This window comes from Silurus aristotelis (assembly GCF_946808225.1).
Source record: "Silurus aristotelis genome assembly, chromosome: 1".
In the NCBI taxonomy this organism is placed as follows: domain Eukaryota; kingdom Metazoa; phylum Chordata; class Actinopteri; order Siluriformes; family Siluridae; genus Silurus; species Silurus aristotelis.
The window spans coordinates 23,825,999-23,847,529 of NC_139574.1; the positions used below are offsets into that span (position 1 = coordinate 23,825,999).

The 21,531-nt window shown below is 38.4% G+C and overlaps 2 protein-coding genes across 2 annotated transcripts; one reads left to right on the forward strand and one right to left on the reverse strand.

Annotated features, from left to right (window-relative positions):
• Nucleotides 1-1,013: 1,013 nt before the first annotated feature.
• mc2r (melanocortin 2 receptor) lies at nt 1,014-1,955 on the forward strand (the record flags this gene model as incomplete). Its single annotated transcript, XM_083553079.1, has 1 exon — nt 1,014-1,955. One exon carries the CDS (start codon nt 1,014-1,016, stop codon nt 1,953-1,955), a length of 942 nt encoding a protein of 313 aa, XP_083409205.1.
• A 65-nt stretch (nt 1,956-2,020) lies between these two features.
• Nucleotides 2,021-7,306, reverse strand: mc5rb (melanocortin 5b receptor). The gene is made up of 2 exons (XM_083553067.1): nt 7,161-7,306; nt 2,021-5,573 (listed from the first exon to the last, which is right to left on the reverse strand). The coding sequence occupies exon 2, from the start codon at nt 5,478-5,480 to the stop codon at nt 4,497-4,499; it is 984 nt and encodes a 327-aa protein (XP_083409193.1). The 5' UTR covers nt 5,481-5,573; nt 7,161-7,306; the 3' UTR covers nt 2,021-4,496.
• Between the last annotated feature and the right edge of the window lie 14,225 nt (nt 7,307-21,531).

The window sequence follows — 21,531 nt, forward strand, 5'->3', positions numbered from 1 at the left end:
GCCATTCAGACTGAGTAGGTTGTACCAATAAGGGTATTACAAAGGATAACATTAACTGACATATAGATTTATATATAGACTGGTGCTCTAGAACAAAGGGGAAGCTTAAATGTCAGAAAAATTTCCTCTTGCAAAGTAAAAATCTTTAATTACTCTGTGACTTTGTTTTGGTCTGATGTAGTCACATGTATGTCACCACTGAACTCCATATCAGTATTTAAACATAAAATAATAATTGTAACTTATTAAATTAGATTTTAAATTAACCCAATTAACCACATCATCAGCATGACTTTATTCTGGTGTTTTCCTCTGTGCCTTATTAGTTTAAATTGTTAATGATGTATATTATTTCATCATAACCCTTTAATGATTTTCTGATGATAGTTTATTTGCCATGTTGAATGCAGATTACAGACATGTCAGTTTCTGTGCATTTCTGGCCCATTTGACAGAAATTAAATAGCATGGATAAAAAAGAAAACAGTTGTGTAATGACTGTAAGTGAACAATTATATTGATTATACCAGTGTAAAGTGAATACTGACTGCAGACTAAAGTCAATAAAAAGTCTTGATTTTAAAATGTAGCTGTACATCAGCATCACATCTCATGTAAGCTTTATATATTAGCCTTGATAACTATTCTAATTGTAATTATTATAATACAAATTATAAATAGGACTGATTTATAAATTAATTAGTGTAATTAATTGTAATTATTGCAGTGTATCTATTGTGTTGATGCTAGTGTAAATTGTTTCTGTTACTGTCCTCTATTATATTACAACAACTTAAAGGTTTTATACAAAAAACATAATTGTCTGCTCATATCTTATAGAACCATGTTATAATAAGTAGGTTAAATAATACATCAGGTTAATAGAATGCAAAATTGAAAAAAGAAACAGAATATTAATTTTTTCAAAGTGATTATTACTTCTTTCAGAGGATTCTAATGAGAGGAAGGATAATCATCAAAAACCAATCCGTCTGCCTTTAAACCCTGCCATCATGACTAACGACACTACTGCTTTGGCTAAACAGCCCACAGACTGCCGTGAGGTTCAGATTCCTATCGAAATCTTCCTCATCATTGGTGTTGTGAGCCTGAGCGAAAACCTTTTGGTTGTCATTGCGGTGATTCGCAACAAAAATCTGCACTCTCCAATGTACTGCTTCATCTGCAGCCTGGCGGCTTTTAACACCATCGCAAGCATCTCAAAAACCTGGGAGAACATTATGCTAGTTTTCAAAAATGCTGGTCATTTAAACTCTCGGGGAACATCTGCACTCAGGATTGACCGTGTAATGGACACGCTGCTCTGCATGTCATTTCAAGGCTCCATCTTGAGTTTCCATGCAATTGCTGTGGATCGCTACATTACCATATTCCACGCATTACGTTACCACACACTCATGACTATGAGGCGAACAGCATTAATCCTGATCACTATCTGGGCCCTGTGTGGTTTCAGTGGTGCCCTCATGATTACGTTCTATGAGGCTGCTGTGGTGAAGATCTTCTTCATTGTGATCTTTGTCGCAGCCCTGTTTCTCACCCTCCTGCTCTATGTGCATATGTTCTTGCTGGCACGTTATCATGCAAGCAGGATCGCGTCCATGCCAGGAACCACTGGGCACCACAGAAAGAGTGGCCTGAGGGGAGCACTCACACTTACCATCCTCTTTGGTGTGTTTGTGATATGCTGGACTCCCTTCTTTCTCCACCTCATGATTATTATGGTATGTCCCGAAAACCCATACTGTGAGTGTTATCGGTCGCTCTTCCAGCTGCATGTGTTGCTGTTGATGAGTCATGCAGTCATCGATCCAGCTATTTTTGCCTTCCGGAGCGCTGAGTTACGAAACACCTTCCGGAAAATGTTCTTCTGCTTAACGGAAGCTCAAAATTATGTCCATGGTACGTGTGATTTTGGAATATCATGTGCATAACAAATATAATAAGCATTCCTTAGAATCAGTAATAAATGATCAACTCAGGCAGTCACTTCATAGGATACTGGATAAAGCATTTATTTAAATTGTCATGATCACTTATTCACATTTTTCACCTTTACTTATTCATCTATTAGGAAATAATTAAACATGAAGTGAGAACATTTACAATATAAGCACAGTTATGATATTTCCTGGACAAATTATACAGAAATGTACTATACTTATTTAAACATGAGTGTAAAAAAATTATTACCTATAACATTCAAAATTAATGCACTTTTTTACACTTGTTCTAAGTGAACGAGATTTCTTTACATATATGATTAAAAAAAAACAAAGTGTCTTCCTAAACTTATTTGGTATAACCCTGGATTTCTCTTTTTCTTTTTCTTTCTCTCTTTTTTATTATATTTTTTTCAATCTGGAAAATTTTACAGAATGTTTTCTCATTAACAATATAAATAAATATAACAGAAAATACAATACAATGCCACATTTCACAAACAGTATTATAATGACAAAAATATATGTACAAAATCTAATTTATGCATGCTTCATTTATTTCATTTAACTCTGGGTGACTCTGTCCTTAATTCAGAATCAACCGTAAATCAGAAATGTAACATTTAATTAATTATACATTATATCCACATAATAAACATGCACAATGCATAACACTATAGAGTAACACACACACACACACACACACACACACACACATACACATTATTACTATAGTATACTATTACTATTTCTATAGTATAATACATTTACAGTGCATTACAGAACACTTAAGTTATCACTGAATTACAGTTATGCAACATTGCTGGTATAAAAATGACTTAAACAGATAAAAATGGTATCAGGAAATAAAAATAATCAGTAGTTTCTTACAGATTTGTCCATTGGTGGATAATGTATCAAAAACCTTTATTCAGGTAAAGTAATTCAAATAGTCAAATATTCAAGTCAAATATTCAAGTCAAATATTACTTTACTTTCAGAAATGTTGAAGTATATTTCTTTCCTTACTTTAAATGCATCATTGAGGTTAAACACAAAAAAGTTGAAACATAACGAACTGGCTAAAATGACAAACTTGTAAACTCGTTTACCAAGGCTAATTATCCACATCTAACAAACAACATCTGATTAACAACATCCTCCTAAAAGCAATCTTACTCTGGCTTGAAAAAAAAAATTATACAAAAGTAATAGTAAGCAGTCACAATACAAACTTTAAACAGGAAGTGTGCATAAAGACATGTATTACAGTATTAAGAAGTTTTGCTAATATATATTTAGCTAAAAAAGTGATTTTACTAAATAATGCTATAATGAAAGAAATTATCTGTCTTGGTCATGTGGTTTTCGCACAACAGACTTTCAGAACATAAGGTTAAATAAATATTTTCATGAAAACTCAGTACTGTATATTATTATGTCAGTGTATACATTATGTGATGTTCAGAAGAAAGAACTGAACTGAAAATTGGTTAAGAAGATAATGGTTTCCTGTTGATACACTCAGCACTCATTCTTATTGTTTAATTGCTTGTACATTAGACCTTTGCCCTTTTTTTTATTTATACTTCTAACAATTTTCATTGATTGGTAAACGCAGGGTGCTGACCTTACGTCTTGTGGTCTCAATAAGAAATGAGTGATAGTATTATTTTTCTCACTGTTAGCACCACCTCTAGATGCCTTTCTGTAGCTTACTCACTCATATGGGTCTGAGAATATGTGAGAGTTTTGTTACTTTAATTACTCACACTACTTACTAACACTGAAATATAGTAAGGTGTTTCTTTGGATTGTCTTTGCTACAGCAAGCCAATATTATAGCTAGCTAGCTGCATAGCATCTAATATTTAGCTAGTTGCTGTAATGTGGCTTAGTTCAATGAGATGTGAGTCAAATATGTCAATAAAATCTTTTTTATGAGGATACGGTATGACTGATTGTCTTCAATCTTACATGTAGTAATTAAACAGACTCTCTTATCAAAAGACAACTTTTAAAGGTACAGTGGTATAAAAGCACCCAGTAAATCTGGAATGATTCATAATATGGAAAACTATGGGAATAAGGGGTCTAGGTGCAAATTAAAAAAGTACAAGTTTTATCAATACTAATCAATACTAATGTCAAACATTTTCAAACATAATTGCATAAATACAGCCAACACATATACATTAGAAAACAAGGATTAATACAAGCAATAAAGAAATCAATACAGGAGAAAATAAAGGAACAAATTGGACATAGCGCTCAACACTCATACAACATTCATACTCGTAATAAGATACTAATCTTGAATAGAAAGAAGAGCATTAGCAGTTCTGAGCCAATGAAATACAGAAGACAAATCCAGTTTCAAAATTATCTCCATTAAGAAATTTGCCTTTAATTCTGTGCATTCCTGTTTTACATTCTGCATGTCTCCCAGCTGGATGATGATGGATGTATAGTGTTTTATTAAGCAGTTTTGTTTTAACGTTTTTAGGAATGAGTTAATATAATGGGTTCTTTTCAGTATTTACTGTTGAAGATAGAGATACTACAAAGGTTATAGTAGCAGATAATCTCCTTAAAGGTCTTCCTCATCTCCTGGCTCCTCAGTGCGTAGATCAGAGGATCGATTACAGAGTTACACATGATGAGAATCACATACATGTTAAAGTGGGACATGAAACAGATGCAGTACAGGTTATTTGGACAGGAGATTATAAGGATGAGGTGGAGAAAGAATGGCACCCAACACACAATGAAGATGCCCAGAAGAATGGTAAGAGTGAGGGCTCCTTTCAAGCTGGCTCGCTGCTGGGTGGAGGCATTGTACCCAGGCAGCAATGCCATGCGTCTGACATGGGATCGAGCTAGCAGGAACATGTGACTGTAGAGAGATGCCATTAAAAGCATCATGGCCAAGAACATAGCCACCAGACAAGCCACCACTAGTGTTGTGTCAGAGTAAATAATAAAGACAATTCCACAAAGAGTGCAGAAGCTCCAGATGCTACCAATAATCATGCACGCTCGCTTTATAGTCATAATGCTGTGGTAGTGGAGGGCATAAAATATAGAGATGTAGCGGTCCACGGCAATAGCTAATAAACTGCAAATGGACGCCACCACAGATATGCAGATAAGAGAGTCAAACACATTATCAATGTGCATGATAAAGTGATCTTCCACAACTAACCACCTGTTAGCCAGAAGATGGATTACTAAAGTCTCCCATGCATTGGATACACTAACTAACATATCTGCCAAAGCCAGACTGCAGATGAAAAAGTACATGGGAGAGTGAAGGTTCTTGTTTTTGATGATGGCAAGAATAACAAGGATATTCTCTAACAGACTAAGCAAGCCTAGTGTGAGGAAAAACTCAGGGGCAATGTGGACCTGTTCGCAATTTCCTGATACTCCTGATTCAGACTTGTTGGATTTCTTACTGTTGATAGATGAGAAGGAGGAGTTTGGAATAGGTGATTGCCACGGTGATGTGTTCATTTTGTGACTTGAGGATCTTTCACTGTTAAAAAATAGAGCTTTAAACTGGGTGGCAGTCAGTGAATAGACTCATCATGTCAGATTCTTGCACACCTGTTTTAAAAAAAAAAAGGAAGAAAAAAGTACACATTATCTAAATCATCTGCAATACTGATGGTAATGATGGTGTAAAAAAGAAAAAGAAAATGACACTAGCTCCAACTGATGTATTATTTATTTGATATAATGATTTTTAACGTAGTACACTGGTAACATTCCTCCAGGGTCCCTGGTTTGATTCGGTGGTCCTCGCATTAGAGCTGTACATCTGATACCCAGTATTCTAATCTTTGTTCAGCATCACCTTTTATTTAGTTATCAGTGAATTATAGTTATGCAACATTGCTGGTATAGAAATAACAAGCAAATAAAAATGGTATCAGGAAGAAAACAAAATGAAGCAACTTTAAAAAATGCTTACAGTTTTGTCAATTTGTGGTAAATATATGAAAATACATCAATTAAGTAAAAGAACATTTACTCGAATATTGTTTTACTTTTCTAAATGTTAAAGTACAAAGTAAAGTAAAAGTATAAACATCTTCTGCCTGAAATAAGAAGCCGGTAAACTCGTTCACCAAGGCTAATTAACCACATCTAACAAACAACATCTAACTAACAACAATCTCTTAAAAGTGAGTTGTCTGGACCACCTCCCAATATAGTAGGTGGACTGGGTACAATAAACTGCTCCTAGATGTGAGTGAGTGTGAATGTGTGTGCACATGATGCCTTGCAGTTGACTTATGTGCCATCCAGGGTGGACTCAAGCCTCACAACTACAATTGCTACCCAGGATGAAGCAATTTTTTAAGTTAAAAGGTTTGATTAATGAACAAAAGCTAAATTTAAAGTTTCCAACCATATAATGTAAGCAAGATGTTTGCTTTCTAAAACATATAAAAAATTTTATTATCAAGAAACACCAGAAACCACAATCACAATCACTGAAATTGCATTTGAAATGGTCACTGAAATAGTAATGTGTAACAGATTCCTGCCATCCGCTTCCTTCACACATTTTTGTATGATTGAGAACACATTCATTTTAAACTGCATGAAAATATGAATCATAAAGTTATTCCTATATGTTATCATTTTTAACTGTGAAAAGTAAGTCACAGTGTGGAGTGCAGCAATTCAACTTGCCTGTCACACAAAAGGTCACTTTTCTATAATGAAGTCCAAATAAAGCAAAGAGCTATGGTTAATGCAAGCAAAAATGATGTCTTATACTAGTCCATTATGTTTCAGCTTCTCATCTTTTGACCACACTGAACACCTGTGACTCATCCTGGATCCCAATATCAACACATACTAATCCTCTGCCTGCTGAGTGCCTGATTCCAACTTAATTCCTGCTCCATTTTTAATTTCAAACAAACAAACATCTCTACAGTGGTCATTTCTCCTCCTCTAAATAACCTAGCAATATCTGGTTCATAAAACAGTATCTATTGGTGTGAATCTCTTTGTATCTCTGTGTCTTTCAACCTCATGCAATAAATACACTTGTTACATCAATGCACACAGATTAAAATCTGAAAACCTCACCAATATAGTTCAAAGCTATAATACCACTCTAGCTTACATTTAAAACAACACAGACAAAGATAAACAAAACAGATAAATAAAACTCACCTTGCAGTCGAAGTGGAATAAAAAAACTACACACGCAGCATCTTCAGCAGTCTGTGTGTCAAGAGAGGTGAAGGAGTATTTTGTCTAGTGTGTTCTCTCTCTCTCTCTCTCTCTCTCTCTCTCTCTCTCTCTCTCTCTCTCTCTCTCTCTATCTGTTGCTACAAGACACTGCTCCTCCTTAAATAGCACAGTGAACTTTGTGCTCACATTCCTAAACATTTCCCATTTTTTAGCATTTCTTCTAGAAAAAATTTGTTACTGAATTGACATAAAAAGCAACAGAAATACATCAATGTACACAATGCCCTTCTAAGACAATAAGATTATAAGCAGTGGAAGTTGCCACACACTGTATTACAAAAAACAACTAAAAATACAAGGTAGGTATAATCACTTATTTTTTAGCTTGTCATTGTAACTTCAGTACATACTGCTTTTATTAGTGTAACCGTAATTAAAAATTATTTCTTGAAAAGGTTTCCCATGCGATCTATGATGCCCGTGGTGTCTTTTTTGATCAGGGAAAAATCACACAGCAAACAAAAGGGCGCATACGTTCTTTTTCAGACAAGTATATTTACAAACTAGAAAAAACCTGAACTTAAACATGTTCTGATTGTGTAAGGAGACATGGTACCCGGGGATGTGTGAGCCCAGAAAAAAGATACATTCTGTATACCTTACATACTCACATCGTAAAGATCCTATAGACACTGAACAGACAACATAGGAATGTGTGTTTAGAGAACTAAAGGCTCATCCTAATAGTAACATTACTAAATAATTCAAAGTTATTATTTAGTAATATGGTCGATAGCAAAACTTGTGTTGAGAGTTCCTATCTTCTTCTTCTTTAAGCTGCTCCTGTTAGGGGTCGCTACAGTGGATCATCCTTCTCCATACTACCCTCTTCTATTCTCTTCTCTCACTTTGTCTCCAAAACGTCTTACATGTGCTGTCCCTCTAATAAACAAATTTTTTATCCTGTCCATCCCCGTTACACCCAATGAAAATCTGAGCATCTTCAACTCTGCTACCTCCAGCTCCACCTCCTCTCTTTAACTCAATGCCACTGACTTTAAACCATACAACATATCAGGTCTCACCACAGTCCTATTAACCTTCCCTTTCACTCTTGCAGATACTCTTCTATCACAAATCACTTCTGCACTCTTTTCTTTACTTCTTTAACACACTCTGCATTACTGTGCACAGTTGATCCCAGGTACCTAAAATCATCCACCTTCACCACCTCTTCTCCCTGCAATCACACTAATCCACTGCCCTCCCTCTCATCCAAACATGAGTTTCATTCCCCTTCTCTCTAGTGCATTCCTTCTACTCTCCAGGCTCATCTCAACCACCGCCCTACTCTCACCACAAATCACAATATTATCCGCAAACATAGTCCATGGAAACTCCTGTCCATGGGCGTAAATTTCATTTAACAGTAGGGGGGACAATAAATATAAAAATTTCTCATGAGCAATTTTTGAAGGGGACACAAATAATAGTCAAATTGTACTTATAAATATATGGTTTAGGTGCACTGAAAAATGATTTTATGTCCATTTTCCTTTTCTCCTTCATTTTATCTAGTCTATGACACTGCAAGGCAAGTTTAATTATACTGTTATACTGGTATACTAATTAAAAAAAGGTTTACAATTTTATTTAAAATTAATTAAGACACTTAAGAACAAAATAGAAATTGATTATACAAAATAATACAGTGGGGTCAGTTCGGACGTAGCACAGTGCTCATTTAGTAAATGCACAGATAAATTATATGCTAATTGTGGCCGTTAATGTTAAATTAACATTATGCCAAGTCGTCCCAAATAAAACACTGCATGGGAAACGGCCCCTCCGTCCATCAACCTGTCCATCACCTCTGCAAACAGAAAAGGGTCATACAGCTCCTCATATGCCTTTTCCTTTGCTTTTGCCACATCTCTCTTCACCTACTGCCGCATCTCCTTGTACTCCTCACTACTCTTTCTCATACTTTTTTCTCTGTTGTTCCCAATTCAGGTTTCACCAAACTCTTTCTCTTTCCTGCTTTCCTGTAGTTCCTTCTTCCACCACCATGTCTCTTTGCCTTCCTTCTGTTTCCAGATGTAACACCAAGTACCTTTCTAGCTGTCTCCCTTATCACTTTAACTATCTTATTCTTTTTTCAGTCTTCACTCACTTCTTCTTCTTCCTCTTCTTCTTCACCTCCCTCCAAAACCATCCTACTGACCACCATCCGATGCTGTCTAGCTACACTGTACCCTGCCAACACCTTACAGTCTCCAATCTCTTTCAGGTTGCATCTCCTTCATAGAATGAAGTCCACCCTTGTGCACCTTCCTTCACTCTGATATGTCACCCTATGCTTTATCTCCTGTTTTTTTGTATTTACCCCTGTCATTTCCATTTTTTTAGCAAAGTCTACCACCATCTGCCCCCCTTCCACATTCCTCATAGGCTATACCTACCCATCACCTCTTTTTCCTTCACCAACATGGCCATTGAAGTCTGCCTCAATCACCAATCTTTCATTCCTAGGTACACTCTCCACCACTTCATTTAATTCACTCCAGTTTTTCATCTTCTCCTCCATCTCACCACCTACTTGTGTAGCATAGGCACTGATTACATTTATGATCACCCCTTCAACTTCCAGCTTCATGTTCATCACCCTATCAGAAACTCTTTTCAACCCCACTACACTCACAACTGTGCCACCTACATCATCTGGAGCAGTTAAGAATCAATATTTGTCTAATAGGATGACAAAAACATTAAACATTTTATTAAAATACAATCTACTCACCTGGGATGCATACTCATAATTTGCACCGCTCCTCAAAGGCTGTAAGCCAGTGGTTTTTTTGAAAATTGATTTTTAATCATGTCCGAGACCAAATCAATTTCTCTTCCTCCGTAGGCATAAAAAAAGTCTAACTCAGATGTATTAATGTGTGCAGAGCACTACAGACGTGTTTGCTAGTCGAATTGACCAACCAATCAGGACGGAAAAATGCTGGCCCTGTGAGGCTAAATTTGAAATCTGATTAGTTAAGGAAACAGATCCATTGCTAATAGAGACTAAAATAAAAAGGCCAGCAGTACTAATTTTGGAGGCCCAGCCAAGAGAAACGCTATGAAATGAAGTTAATAGACTGTTGGGAATAAATGAACACAATTTCATAAAACAAATATTAGAATTTAGATTTTAAATTATAATCTAGTAAATCGAGTACCGTGATTTCCGAACTATAAAGCGCACCGATATATAAGCCTGAATTTTTTTATTATATATATTTTTATTTTTAACATAAATAAGCCGCACCTGTCTATAAGCCTGTCTACACTAATGAACTTTACACAGGCTTTAAGGAAAGACCCGTTACACACGGTGTAACGGGTAAAATATGTGCGCTTCCTTTAGGAGCATAGCGGTATTTTGGGAATCGCCTGGCACTGCATTTTTCCAGTATTACTGGGTGTGTTCAAGACGAGGATTATGTCCTTATTATTTTCTGATGTTGATTTCTAAGTTTCTTTGACTAACCCATAACGCTGTTGCCAAGAAAAAAAAAAAAAGCATGAGTTTTGGAAACCTGTCTGTGCTTATATGATTTCTGTTGCAACTGGAGTTAGTGAGCTCTCCCTTCACCCTGACTCAACGCGTTACAACGGCTTGTATCTAAACAGTAGCCGACCAAGTAAGTCATTGTTCACTGTTTTCCTCCTTCCTTTCACAACAATTTCTCTCGGGAGTTTATCTTTTGGCATCATTGTGCGTTTATAAATCACCCGGTGAAAGCTTTTCTCCCGAAGCCATGCAGCTTAGAACAAAGGTGAGGTGCGTTTTTTCATTGGTCTAATGTTATGTCGCTCAGTTTTTTGGATTGAAGTTTGTGAAACCGGGAAAAACCCAGGAAAAATTCATAAATTAGCCCCTTTGTTGTTTAAGCCGCAGGGTTCAAAGCGTAGGAAAAAAGTAGCGGCTTATAGTCCGAAAAATACGGTAAATATAGGTTAGTGCTTCTGATAGTGTTTTAGGCCAGCAGAAAAGGTTTTGCTGGCCCTACCGGCCCACTACCGGGGCACGCACACACACACACACACACACACACACACACACACACACACACACACACACACACACACACACTTGTTTTTGCTACATGGTGGGGACTCCTGACTGGGTGGTTACTCATTGGGACACCGATTTCTAAATACATTAAGGCCACAATTTTAAGTCAGTTGTCTCTTTTGGATTTTTTGTTTCTCAAAAATCATCTTTATTTTCAGAAATACACAAGTTACAAGCCTTTACCAGGAACCTTGCCAGAATTAATGTAGTCCATTAGAGTCTTTTCCACAGCCTGGATCTCCTCTGTAACAACTTTCTCTGTGGGTTTTGTGAAGATCCTGAGTAAAATATAAGGAATTAGTATTTGTGATAAAAGTGACCCATAACATATCATTTTGCCTCTAGCTTTCCCATAATTCCCTACATTAGCTGGCTACATACCTGCAGAATTTGACGGTGGAGGTGAAGCATCGTTTTCAAAATCTGATCCTTCACTGTCCATCAGTACTCTCTCTAGTAAACACAGCAACCACAGAGAAAATTATTATAGCTAATTAAGTGGAAAAATATTTTTAAAGCTGCTACATTCATCAAATAATCTATAACCAACAGTGGTGTTCCTGTTAATTATAACTCATCTAGATTCCTTTATATGAATTTAGATAGTTGTCTTCTCTCCATGGCTAGAAGAACTTTACTTATCTTCGCCAGCTGTAATGTACCTTCAGGTAGCCTGTAGTACTGCTGATGCACCCTGATGTCGGTTCCTAAAAAGTCAGCAAGGTCATCCATTTCATTGTCTTTCAAATTAAGGACCTTGGACATAGTGGCAATGTGCTTTCTCAGTCTAGTGGAGGATAACGCTTCAGGGTGTTCCGCTCCACAAATTCGAGCAATCTGATGAATAATGTTTGATCATCTAAAGTGACTCAGTGCTTGTGGTCTTTTTTCACATCTTCAGCAAAGGGAAGAAGTTGCAGAGAGTTCAACTTTGCCGCGCTTGAATTTCGGAGGGCCTGGGATGAGACACGCTCACTCCGTTTAATTTTGCAGATTTGTTTGAAGGCTTGAACATTGCTAAGGGTGTTCTTATCACCTGACATCATCGCCTCACATTTAATAATGTTTGCCATCTTCTTAAGGTTATGCCCAAGCTTCAGAGCTGAAGAGGGTGTTTTGTAAGTGCTTGTCTACTCATTCAAGCCTGCAACACTGTGAACTGCTTCCAACTGTTTTCTTCTTCAGCATCATGACCTTCACATTTGAATTAACAGGTGAAGATGATTCTCCACTGTCATGTTTGTCAGATGTAGAAGACTGTCTAGTGTCTGTGTTCAATGAAGAGGATTCTTTGGTTCCAGTATTTACCAATGAGCTACAACCTTAACCCCCAACCTTGTGGGGATCTGCTGATCAGAAAACCAACACCATACCCACTGAGCTACCAGTTCCCACTTGTGCAAGCAGTCAATAGGCCTAATAAACCAACATGGCATCTTATCCAAACTTCAACAAAACGTAACTCATATTAAAGGTAGGCCAAACAAGTCTTTCAAAAAAGACAAAGAAATAAAGCAACCTTTTAAACAGCTCTCATTAATTAACAAATAGATTTACAGTTTAATGTCCAAAAGTAGACAAACTATTATATTTCAAAAGAGGAAAAAAAATGTTACCTTGGCGATGCCGGGGTTTTAACCCCTTAACATTGTGGGGATCTGCTGATTGCTAAACCAACACCTAACCCAATGAACTAACACATCCCACTGGTGCAAGCAGTAAATAAGCCTAATGAACAAACCTGGCTTCTTTTCCAAACTTCAACCCAATGTAACTCATATTGGCGGAAGCGCGGAAAGCGAGCGGGTGCTAATGCTAGGCTAAAAGCTAACCCTAGCCGGCCCGCTCTACCATCACTACTGCTGGCAAATGTCTGCTCCCTGGACAATAAACTAGACTACATCAGACTCCAACAAGCTACTCGGCGTGAGTTCAGACACTGCTGCGTTTTTGTGTTTACGGAGACGTGGCTGAGCGACAGAGTTCCGGACGCCGCCATCCAGCTGGACGGGCTAGCCGCGTTTCGTGCCGACAGAAATGCAGCTCTGTGCGGTAAGACTCGCGGCGGCGGTCTGTGTGTTTACATCAACACGGAATGGTGCAAGAACTCTGTGCTTGTTTCTACCTACTGCTCATCGCTGCTGGAGTTTATTGTTGTGAGATGTAGACCTTTTTATTTACGCTGGGAATTCACCACCGCTATTGTGCTCGGAGTGTACATACCACCTAGCGCTAATGCTAAGGAAGCGCTCAGTGTGCTCTACGGGACCATTAGCGGACTTCAAAACTCACACCCTGCCGGATTGTTTATAGTCGCCGGAGATTTTAATCATGCAAATCTCAGGACTGTGCTCCCTAAATTTTATCAGAATGTGGACTTTGCAACCAGAGGAGAAAACACGCTGGATGTTGTTTACACAAACATCCGGGGCGCATACCGGGCGAAGCCCCGCCCCCACCTCGGCTACTCAGACCACATCTCTGTTATGTTGATCCCAGCATACAGACCACTCAGCAGGTGTTCAAGACCAGTTCGGAAGCAAGTGAGAACCTGGCCAGCAGGATCCATGTCTGCTCTCCAGGACTGTTTTGAATGCACTGACTGGGACATGTTTAGGGAAGCTGCGACCAACGGTGATTTCATCAACTTGGAGGAATACACGTCAACAGTGACCAGCTACATCGGCAAGTGCATTGATGACGTGACTATCTCCAAGACCATCACTACACGCTCCAACCAGAAGCCGTGGATGACCGCCAAGGTGCGTGCGCTGCTAAAAACAAGAGACTCTGCCTTCAGAGCAGGGGACAAGGCGGCCTTGAAAACAGCAAGGGCCAAACTGTCCCGTGCCATCAGAGAGGCGAAGCGCGCACACGCCAAGAGAATTCACGGCCACTTCCAGGACAGTGGAGACACCCGGCGCATGTGGCAGGGCATCCAGGCGATCACAAATTACAAGACCACATCACCTGCTTGTGACCGTGACGCCTCCCTCCCAGATGCGCTGAACGACTTCTACGCCCGGTTCGAGATGCAGAACAACATGGTGGCGAGGAAGACCATCCCTCCTCCCAGTGACCAGGTGCTCTGTCTAACCACAGCTGAAGTGAGGAAAACTCTATGCAGAGTTAACCCACGGAAGTCTGCTGGACCAGACAACATTCCTGGCAGAGTGCTCAGGGAATGTGCACAACAGCTAGCAGATGTCCTCACCGACATCTTCAACATCTCCCTGAGCAGCGCCACTGTTCCTATGTGCCTCAAGACGACGACCATCATTCCTGTGCCGAAGAAGTCTTCTGTCTCCTGCCTCAATGACTATCGTCCCGTTGCACTCACACCCATCATGATGAAGTGCTTCGAGAGGCTCGTCATGAGGCACATAAAGACCCAGCTTCCACCCGCACTGGACCCCATGCAGTTCGCATATCGTCCAAACCGCTCCACGGACGATGCTATTTCCACAACCCTTCATCTGGCCCTCACCCATCTGGATAACAAGGACTCCTATGTAAGGATGCTGTTCATAGACTTCAGTTCAGCATTCAACACAATCATTCCTCAGCACCTGATCGAGAAGCTGAGCCTACTGGGCCTGAACACCTCCCTCTGCAACTGGATCCTGGACTTCCTGACTGGAAGACCTCAGTCAGTCCGGATCGGAAACAGCATCTCCAGCACCACCACACTGAGCACTGGGGCCCCCCAGGGCTGTGTGCTCAGTCCACTGCTGTTTACTCTGCTGACTCACGACCGTGATGGGTCTAATCAGCAAGAACGACGAGTCAGCATACAGAGAGGAGGTGCAACGGTTAACAGCCTGGTGTGGAGCCAACAACCTGTCTCTAAACATTGACAAAACTAAAGAGATGGTTGTTGACTTCAGGAGAACACAAAGTGACCATTCTCCACTGATCATCGCTGGATCCTCAGTGGAGATCGTCAAGAGCACCAAATTCCTTGGTGTTCATCTGGCGGACAAGCTCACCTGGTCACTTAACACCAGTTCCATCACCAAGAAAGCCCAGCAGCGTCTCTACTTCCTGAGAAGGCTGAGGAAAGCTCATCTCCCTCCCCCCATCCTGTCCATGTTCTACAGAGGGACCATTGAGAGCATCCTGAGCAGCTGCATCACTGCCTGGTTTGGGAACTGCACCGTCTCGGATCGCAAGACCCTACAGAGGATAGTGAGGACAGCTGAGAAGATCATCGGAATCTCTCTCCCCTCTATCATGGACATCTACACTACACGCTGCATCCGCAAAGCACACAGCATTGTGGATGATCACACACACCCGTCACACACACTTTTCGCACTCCTACCATCAGGGAAACGGTTCCGAAGCATTCGAGCCGCCACATCCAGACTGTGCAACAGTTTTTTCCCGCAAGCTATCAGGCTCCTCAACAAAGAACTGAACTGAACTCTCTCTCACACACACACACACACACACACTTACACACAACTGTGTGACTGATCCGCACAAACCGGACTCAACACCCATCATACACTTCGTTCACCCAGGTTTCAATACCAATCACATTTTTCACTATCGCAAAATGTTTACATGCCGTCTGTTGCTGATTCCGGGACTTGTTATTTTGCACAATATTCTGTCCAAATCCTTTGGTTACTGTTAACTCTATTTTTGATTGCTGCTACTGCTGAATTGCACAAATTCTGTTTACATCTTTCTGTTTACACTGCACCTTATTCTGTCACGACAGGTTTTACTGGCGGAGCTATTTCCATTTTTTATTTTTTTATTTTATATTTTGTGTATTGTGTATTGTCCTGCACTGTCCTGTGTTGTCTTGCACTGTCTTGTGTTGTCTTTTGCACTGTTTGCACCAGCTGCACACATGCACTTAATGTGGCGAGGATCTTAGTTCTCGGCCCTGTGTTCTTCTGTTCTGTACTGTTTGTTTTATGTTGTTCTATGTAGCACCTGGGTTCAGGAGGAACGTTGTTTCATTTCACTGTGTACTGCATCAGCTATATATGGTTGAAATGACAATAAAAGCTTCTTGACTCTTGACTTGACTCTTGATTAAAAGTTGGCCAAACAACATTTTAAAAAATACAAATAAATAAAGCAATATTTTGAACAGGTCTCTGTAATTAACAAATAGTTTCACAGTTTAATGTCACAAAGTAGTCAAAATATTAGATTTCAAAAGAGAAAGAAAAATGTTATATTAGTGATACTGGGGCTTGAACCCATAACATTGTGGGGACCTGGCAAATTGGTATACCAATAACTTAACCCACTGAGCTACCACTTCTGGCTTTGCAAGCAGTCAATGAGCCTAATGAACCAACATGGCTTCTTTGCCATACATCAACACCATGTAACTCATATTCAAAGTAGGCCAAACAAGACTTTCACAAACGACAAATAAATAAAGCAAGATTTTGAACAGGTCTCTGTAATTAACAAATACATTCAATGTCAGAAAGTAGACAAACTGTAAGATTTCAAAAGAGAAAGGAAAATTTTATCTTGGCAACACTGGGGCTTGAACCCACAACCTTGTGGGGAACTAATAATTGGTAGGCCAATAGCTTAACCCACTGAGCTACCACTTCTGACGGTTGCAAGCAGTCAATAAGCCTAATGAACCAACATGGCTTCGTTTCCATACTTGAACACCATGAAACTCATATTAAAAGTAGGCCAAACAAGTCTTTCAACAAAGACAAATAAATAAAGCAATCCTTTGAACAGGTCTCTTTAATTAACAAATAGATTTACAGTTTAATGTCACAAAGTAGACAAACAATTAGATTTCAAAAGAGAAATAAAATGTTTACCATGGCTATACTTGGGCTTGAACCCACAACCGTGTGTAGACCTGTTAGTCGGTTAACTACCAGCTTAACCCTGAGCTACCACTTCTGACTTTTACAAGCAGTCAATGAGCCTAATGAACCAACATGGCTTCTTTTCCATACTTGAACACTATGAAACTCATATTAAAATAAGGCCAAACAAGTCTTTCACAAAAGACAAATAAATAAAGCAATCTTTGAACAGGTCTCTTTAATTAACAAATAGATTTACAGTTAAATGTCACGAAAGTAAACAAACTATTAAATTTCAAAATTGAAATAAAATGTTTACCTTGGCTATAGTGTGGCTTGAACCCACAACCTTGTGTGGACCTGTTAGTCAGTTAACCACCAGCTTTACCCACTGAGCTACCACTTCTGACTTTTTTAAGCAGTCAATAAGCCTAATGAACCAACATGGCTTCTTTTTCATACTTCAACACCATGTAACATATTAAAAGTAGTCCAAACAAGTCTTTCACAAAAGACAAATAAAAAAAGCAATCTTTTGAACAGGTCTCTTTAATTAACAAATAGATTTACAGTTTAATGTCACAAAAGTAAACAAACTATTAAATTTCAAAAGAGAAATTCAATTTCTTATATTGGCTATACTGGGGTTTGAACCCACAATCTTGTGTGGACCTATTAGTCAGTTAGCCACCAGCTTAACCCACTAAGCTACCACTTCTAACTTTTGCAAGCAGTCAAAAGCCTAATGAACCAACATGGCTTCTTTTCCATACTTTTCAACACCATGAAACTCATATTAAAAGTAGGCCAAACAAGTCTTTCAACAAAGACAAAGAAATAAAGCAATTTTTTGAACAGGTTCTTTTAATTAACAAATAGATTTACAGTTTAATGTCACAAAGTAGACAAACTATTACATTTCAAAATTGAAATAAAATGTTTACCTAGGCTATAGTGGGGCTTGAACCCACAATCTCGTGTGGACCTGTTAGTCGGTTAACCACCAGCTTAACCCACTGAGCTACCTCTTCTGAATTTTGCAAGCAGTCAATAAGCCTAATAAACCAACATGGCTTCTTTTCCATACTTCAACACCATGTAACTCATATTAAAAGTAGGCCAAACAATTCTTTCACAAAAGACAAATAAATAAAGCAATCTTTTAAACAGGTCTCTTTAATTAACAAATAGATTTACAGTTTAATGTCACAAAAGTAAACAAACTATTAAATTTCAAAGGAAAAATACAATTTTTATCTTGGCTATGCTGGGGTTTGAACCCACAACCTTGTGTTGACCTGTTAGTCAGTTATCCGCCAGCTTAACCCACTGAGCTACCACTTCTGACTTTTGCAAGCAGTCAATAAGCTTAATGAACCAACATGGCTTCTTTTCCAGACTTCAACACAATGAAACTCATATTAAAAGTAGGCCAAACAAGTCTTTGAACAAAGACAAAGAAATAAAGCAATCTTTTAAACAGGTCTCTTTAATAAATGAATAGATTTACAGTTTAATGTCACAAAGTAGACAAACAATTAGATTTCAAAAGAGAAATAAACGTTATCCCTTGGCTATACTGTGGCTTGAACCCACAACATTGTGTGGACCTATTAGTCAGTTATCCCCCAGCTTAACCCACTGAGCTACCACTGCTGACTTTTGCAAGCATTCAATAAGCTTAATGAACCAACATGGCTTCTTTTCCATACTTCAACACAATGAAACTCATATTAAAAGTAGGCCAAACAAGTCTTTCAACAAAGACAAAGAAATAAAGCACTCTTTTGAACAGGTCTCTTTAATTAATGAATAGATTTACAGTTTAATGTCACAAAGTAGACAAACAATTAGATTTCAAAAGATAAATAAACTTTATCCCTTGGCTATACTGGGGTTTGAACCCACAACATTGTGTGGACCTGTTAGTCAGTTAACCACCAGCTTAACCCACTGAGCTACCACTTCTGACTTTTGCAACCAGTCAATAAGCCTAATGAACCAACATGGCGTTTTTTCTTTACTTCAACACCATGTAAATCTAATTAAAAGTAGGCCGAACAATTCTTTCAAAAAAGACAAATAAATAAAGCAATCTTTTGAACAGGTCTCTTTAATTAACAAATAGATTTACAGTTTAATGTCACAAAAGCAAACAAACTATTACATTTAAAAAGAGAATTAACATTTTTTATTGCCAATACTGGGGCTTGAACCTACAACCTTGTGGGGACCTGTTAGTCAGTTAACCAACAGCTTTACCCACTGAGCTACCACTTCTGATTTGTTCAAGCAGTCAATAAGCCTAATGAACCAACATGGCTTCTTTTCCATACTTCAACACCATGAAACTCATATTAAAAGTAGGCCAAACAAGTCTTTCAACAAAGAGAAAGAAATAAAGCAATCTTTTAAACAGGTCTCTTTCATTAACAAATAGATTTACAGTTTAATGTCACAAAAGTAAACAAACTATTAAATTTCAAAATAGAAATAAAATATTTACCTTGGCTTTACTGGGGTTTGACCCCACAACCTTGTGCTGACCTGTTAGTCAGTTATCCCCCAGCTTAACCCACTGAGCTACCACTTCTGACTTTTGCAAGCAGTCAATAAGCTTAATGAACCAACATGGCTTCTTTTCCAGACTTTAACACAATGAAACTCATATTAAAAGTAGGCCAAACAAGTCTTTCAACAAAGACAAAGAAATAAAGCAATCTTTTAAACAGGTCTCTTTAATTAACTAATAGATTTACAGTTTAATGTCACAAAAGTAAACAAACTATTACATTTTAAAAGAGAAATAAATCTTTTATCTTGGCTATACTGGGGCTTGAACCCACAATCTTGTGTGGCCCTGTTAGTCGTTTAACCACCAGTTTAATCCACTGAGCTACCACTTCTGACTTTTGCAAGCAGTCAATAAGCCTAAAGAACCAACATGGCTTTTTTTTCAAACTTGAACACCATTTAACTCATATTAAAAGTAGGCCAAACAAGTTTTTTACAAAAGACAAATAAATAAAGCAATCTTTTGAACAGGTCTCTTTAATAAACAAATTGATTTACAGTTTAATGTCACAGAAGTAAACAAACGATTACAATTCAAAAGAGAAATAAAATGGTTATTTGCCAATATTGGGGATTGAACCCACAAACTTGTGGGGACCTGTTAGTCAGTTAACCACCAGCTTAACCTACTGAGCTACCATTTCTGACTTGTTCAAGCAGTCAATAAGCCTAATAAACCAACATGGCTTTTTTTCTATCCTTTAACACCATGTAACTCATTAAAAGTAGGCCAAACAAGTTTTTCACAAAAGACAAATAAATAAAGCAATCTTTTGAACAGGTCTCTTTAATTAACAAAAAGATTTACAGTTTAATGTCACAAAAGCAAACAACCTATTACATTAAAAAGAGAATTAAATTTTTTTACTTGCCAATAATGGGGCTTGAACCCACAACCTTGTGGGAACTGTTAGTCAGTTAATCACCAGCTTAACCCACTGAGCTACCACTTCTGACTTGTTCAAGCAGTCAAAAAGCCTAATGAACCAACATGGCTTCTTTTCCATATTTCAACACCATGAAACTCATATTAAAAGTAGGCCAAACAAGTCTTTCAACAAATACAAAGAAATAAAGCAATCTTTAGAACAGGTCTCTTTAATTAACAAATAGATTTACAGTTTAATGTCACAAAAGTAAACAAACTATTACATTTTAAAAGAGAAATAAAATGTTTACCTTGGCTAAACTGGGGCTTGAACCCACAACCTTGTGGGGACCTGTTAGTCAGTTATCCCCCAGCTTTACCCACTGAGCTACCACTTCTGACTTGTTTGAGCAGTAAATAAGCCTAATGAACCAACATGGCTTCTTTTCCATACTTCAACACCATGAAACTCATATTTGTAAGAATTACAGACTGCCTCAATCCAGATTCCACCCCACGCTATATCAAATTCAGCTCATCCTTAAAACGGGTTAAAAATGGATAAAAAGTAGTTATGTAGTTTGATGTAGAATTTCAGTTGTATCAATCTTAATCATAGACTTAATTGAATCAGTCTGGGAGAGGCAGCAAGCCATCAAGAACTATCTCTAACCAAAAGGTATCTGAGACCATCGTCCGGCATGTCCGCGCTACCCGAGCTAAAGGTAAGGTGCACACTCGCTGTTTTCCTGGTGCTCGTGTTCTGGATGTCGCTGCGCAGGTACCCGCGATCCTGAACGAGAACTTCGGAGCGGTTGTTCTTCATGCCGGAGCAAACTACACCAGGCTGCGGCAAACGGAGATCTTAAAGAGGGACTTCAGGATCCTGGTGGAGACGGTACGCAGCACATCACCCACAACGAGGATCATTGTGTCAGGACCTCTTCCCACTTACCAGGGAGGGGCTGAGAA

Coding starts and splice junctions, on each gene's coding strand:
- mc5rb (XM_083553067.1), bottom strand. CDS start 5,480: ATGAACACATCACCGTGGCAATCACCTATTCCAAACTCCTCCTTCTCA.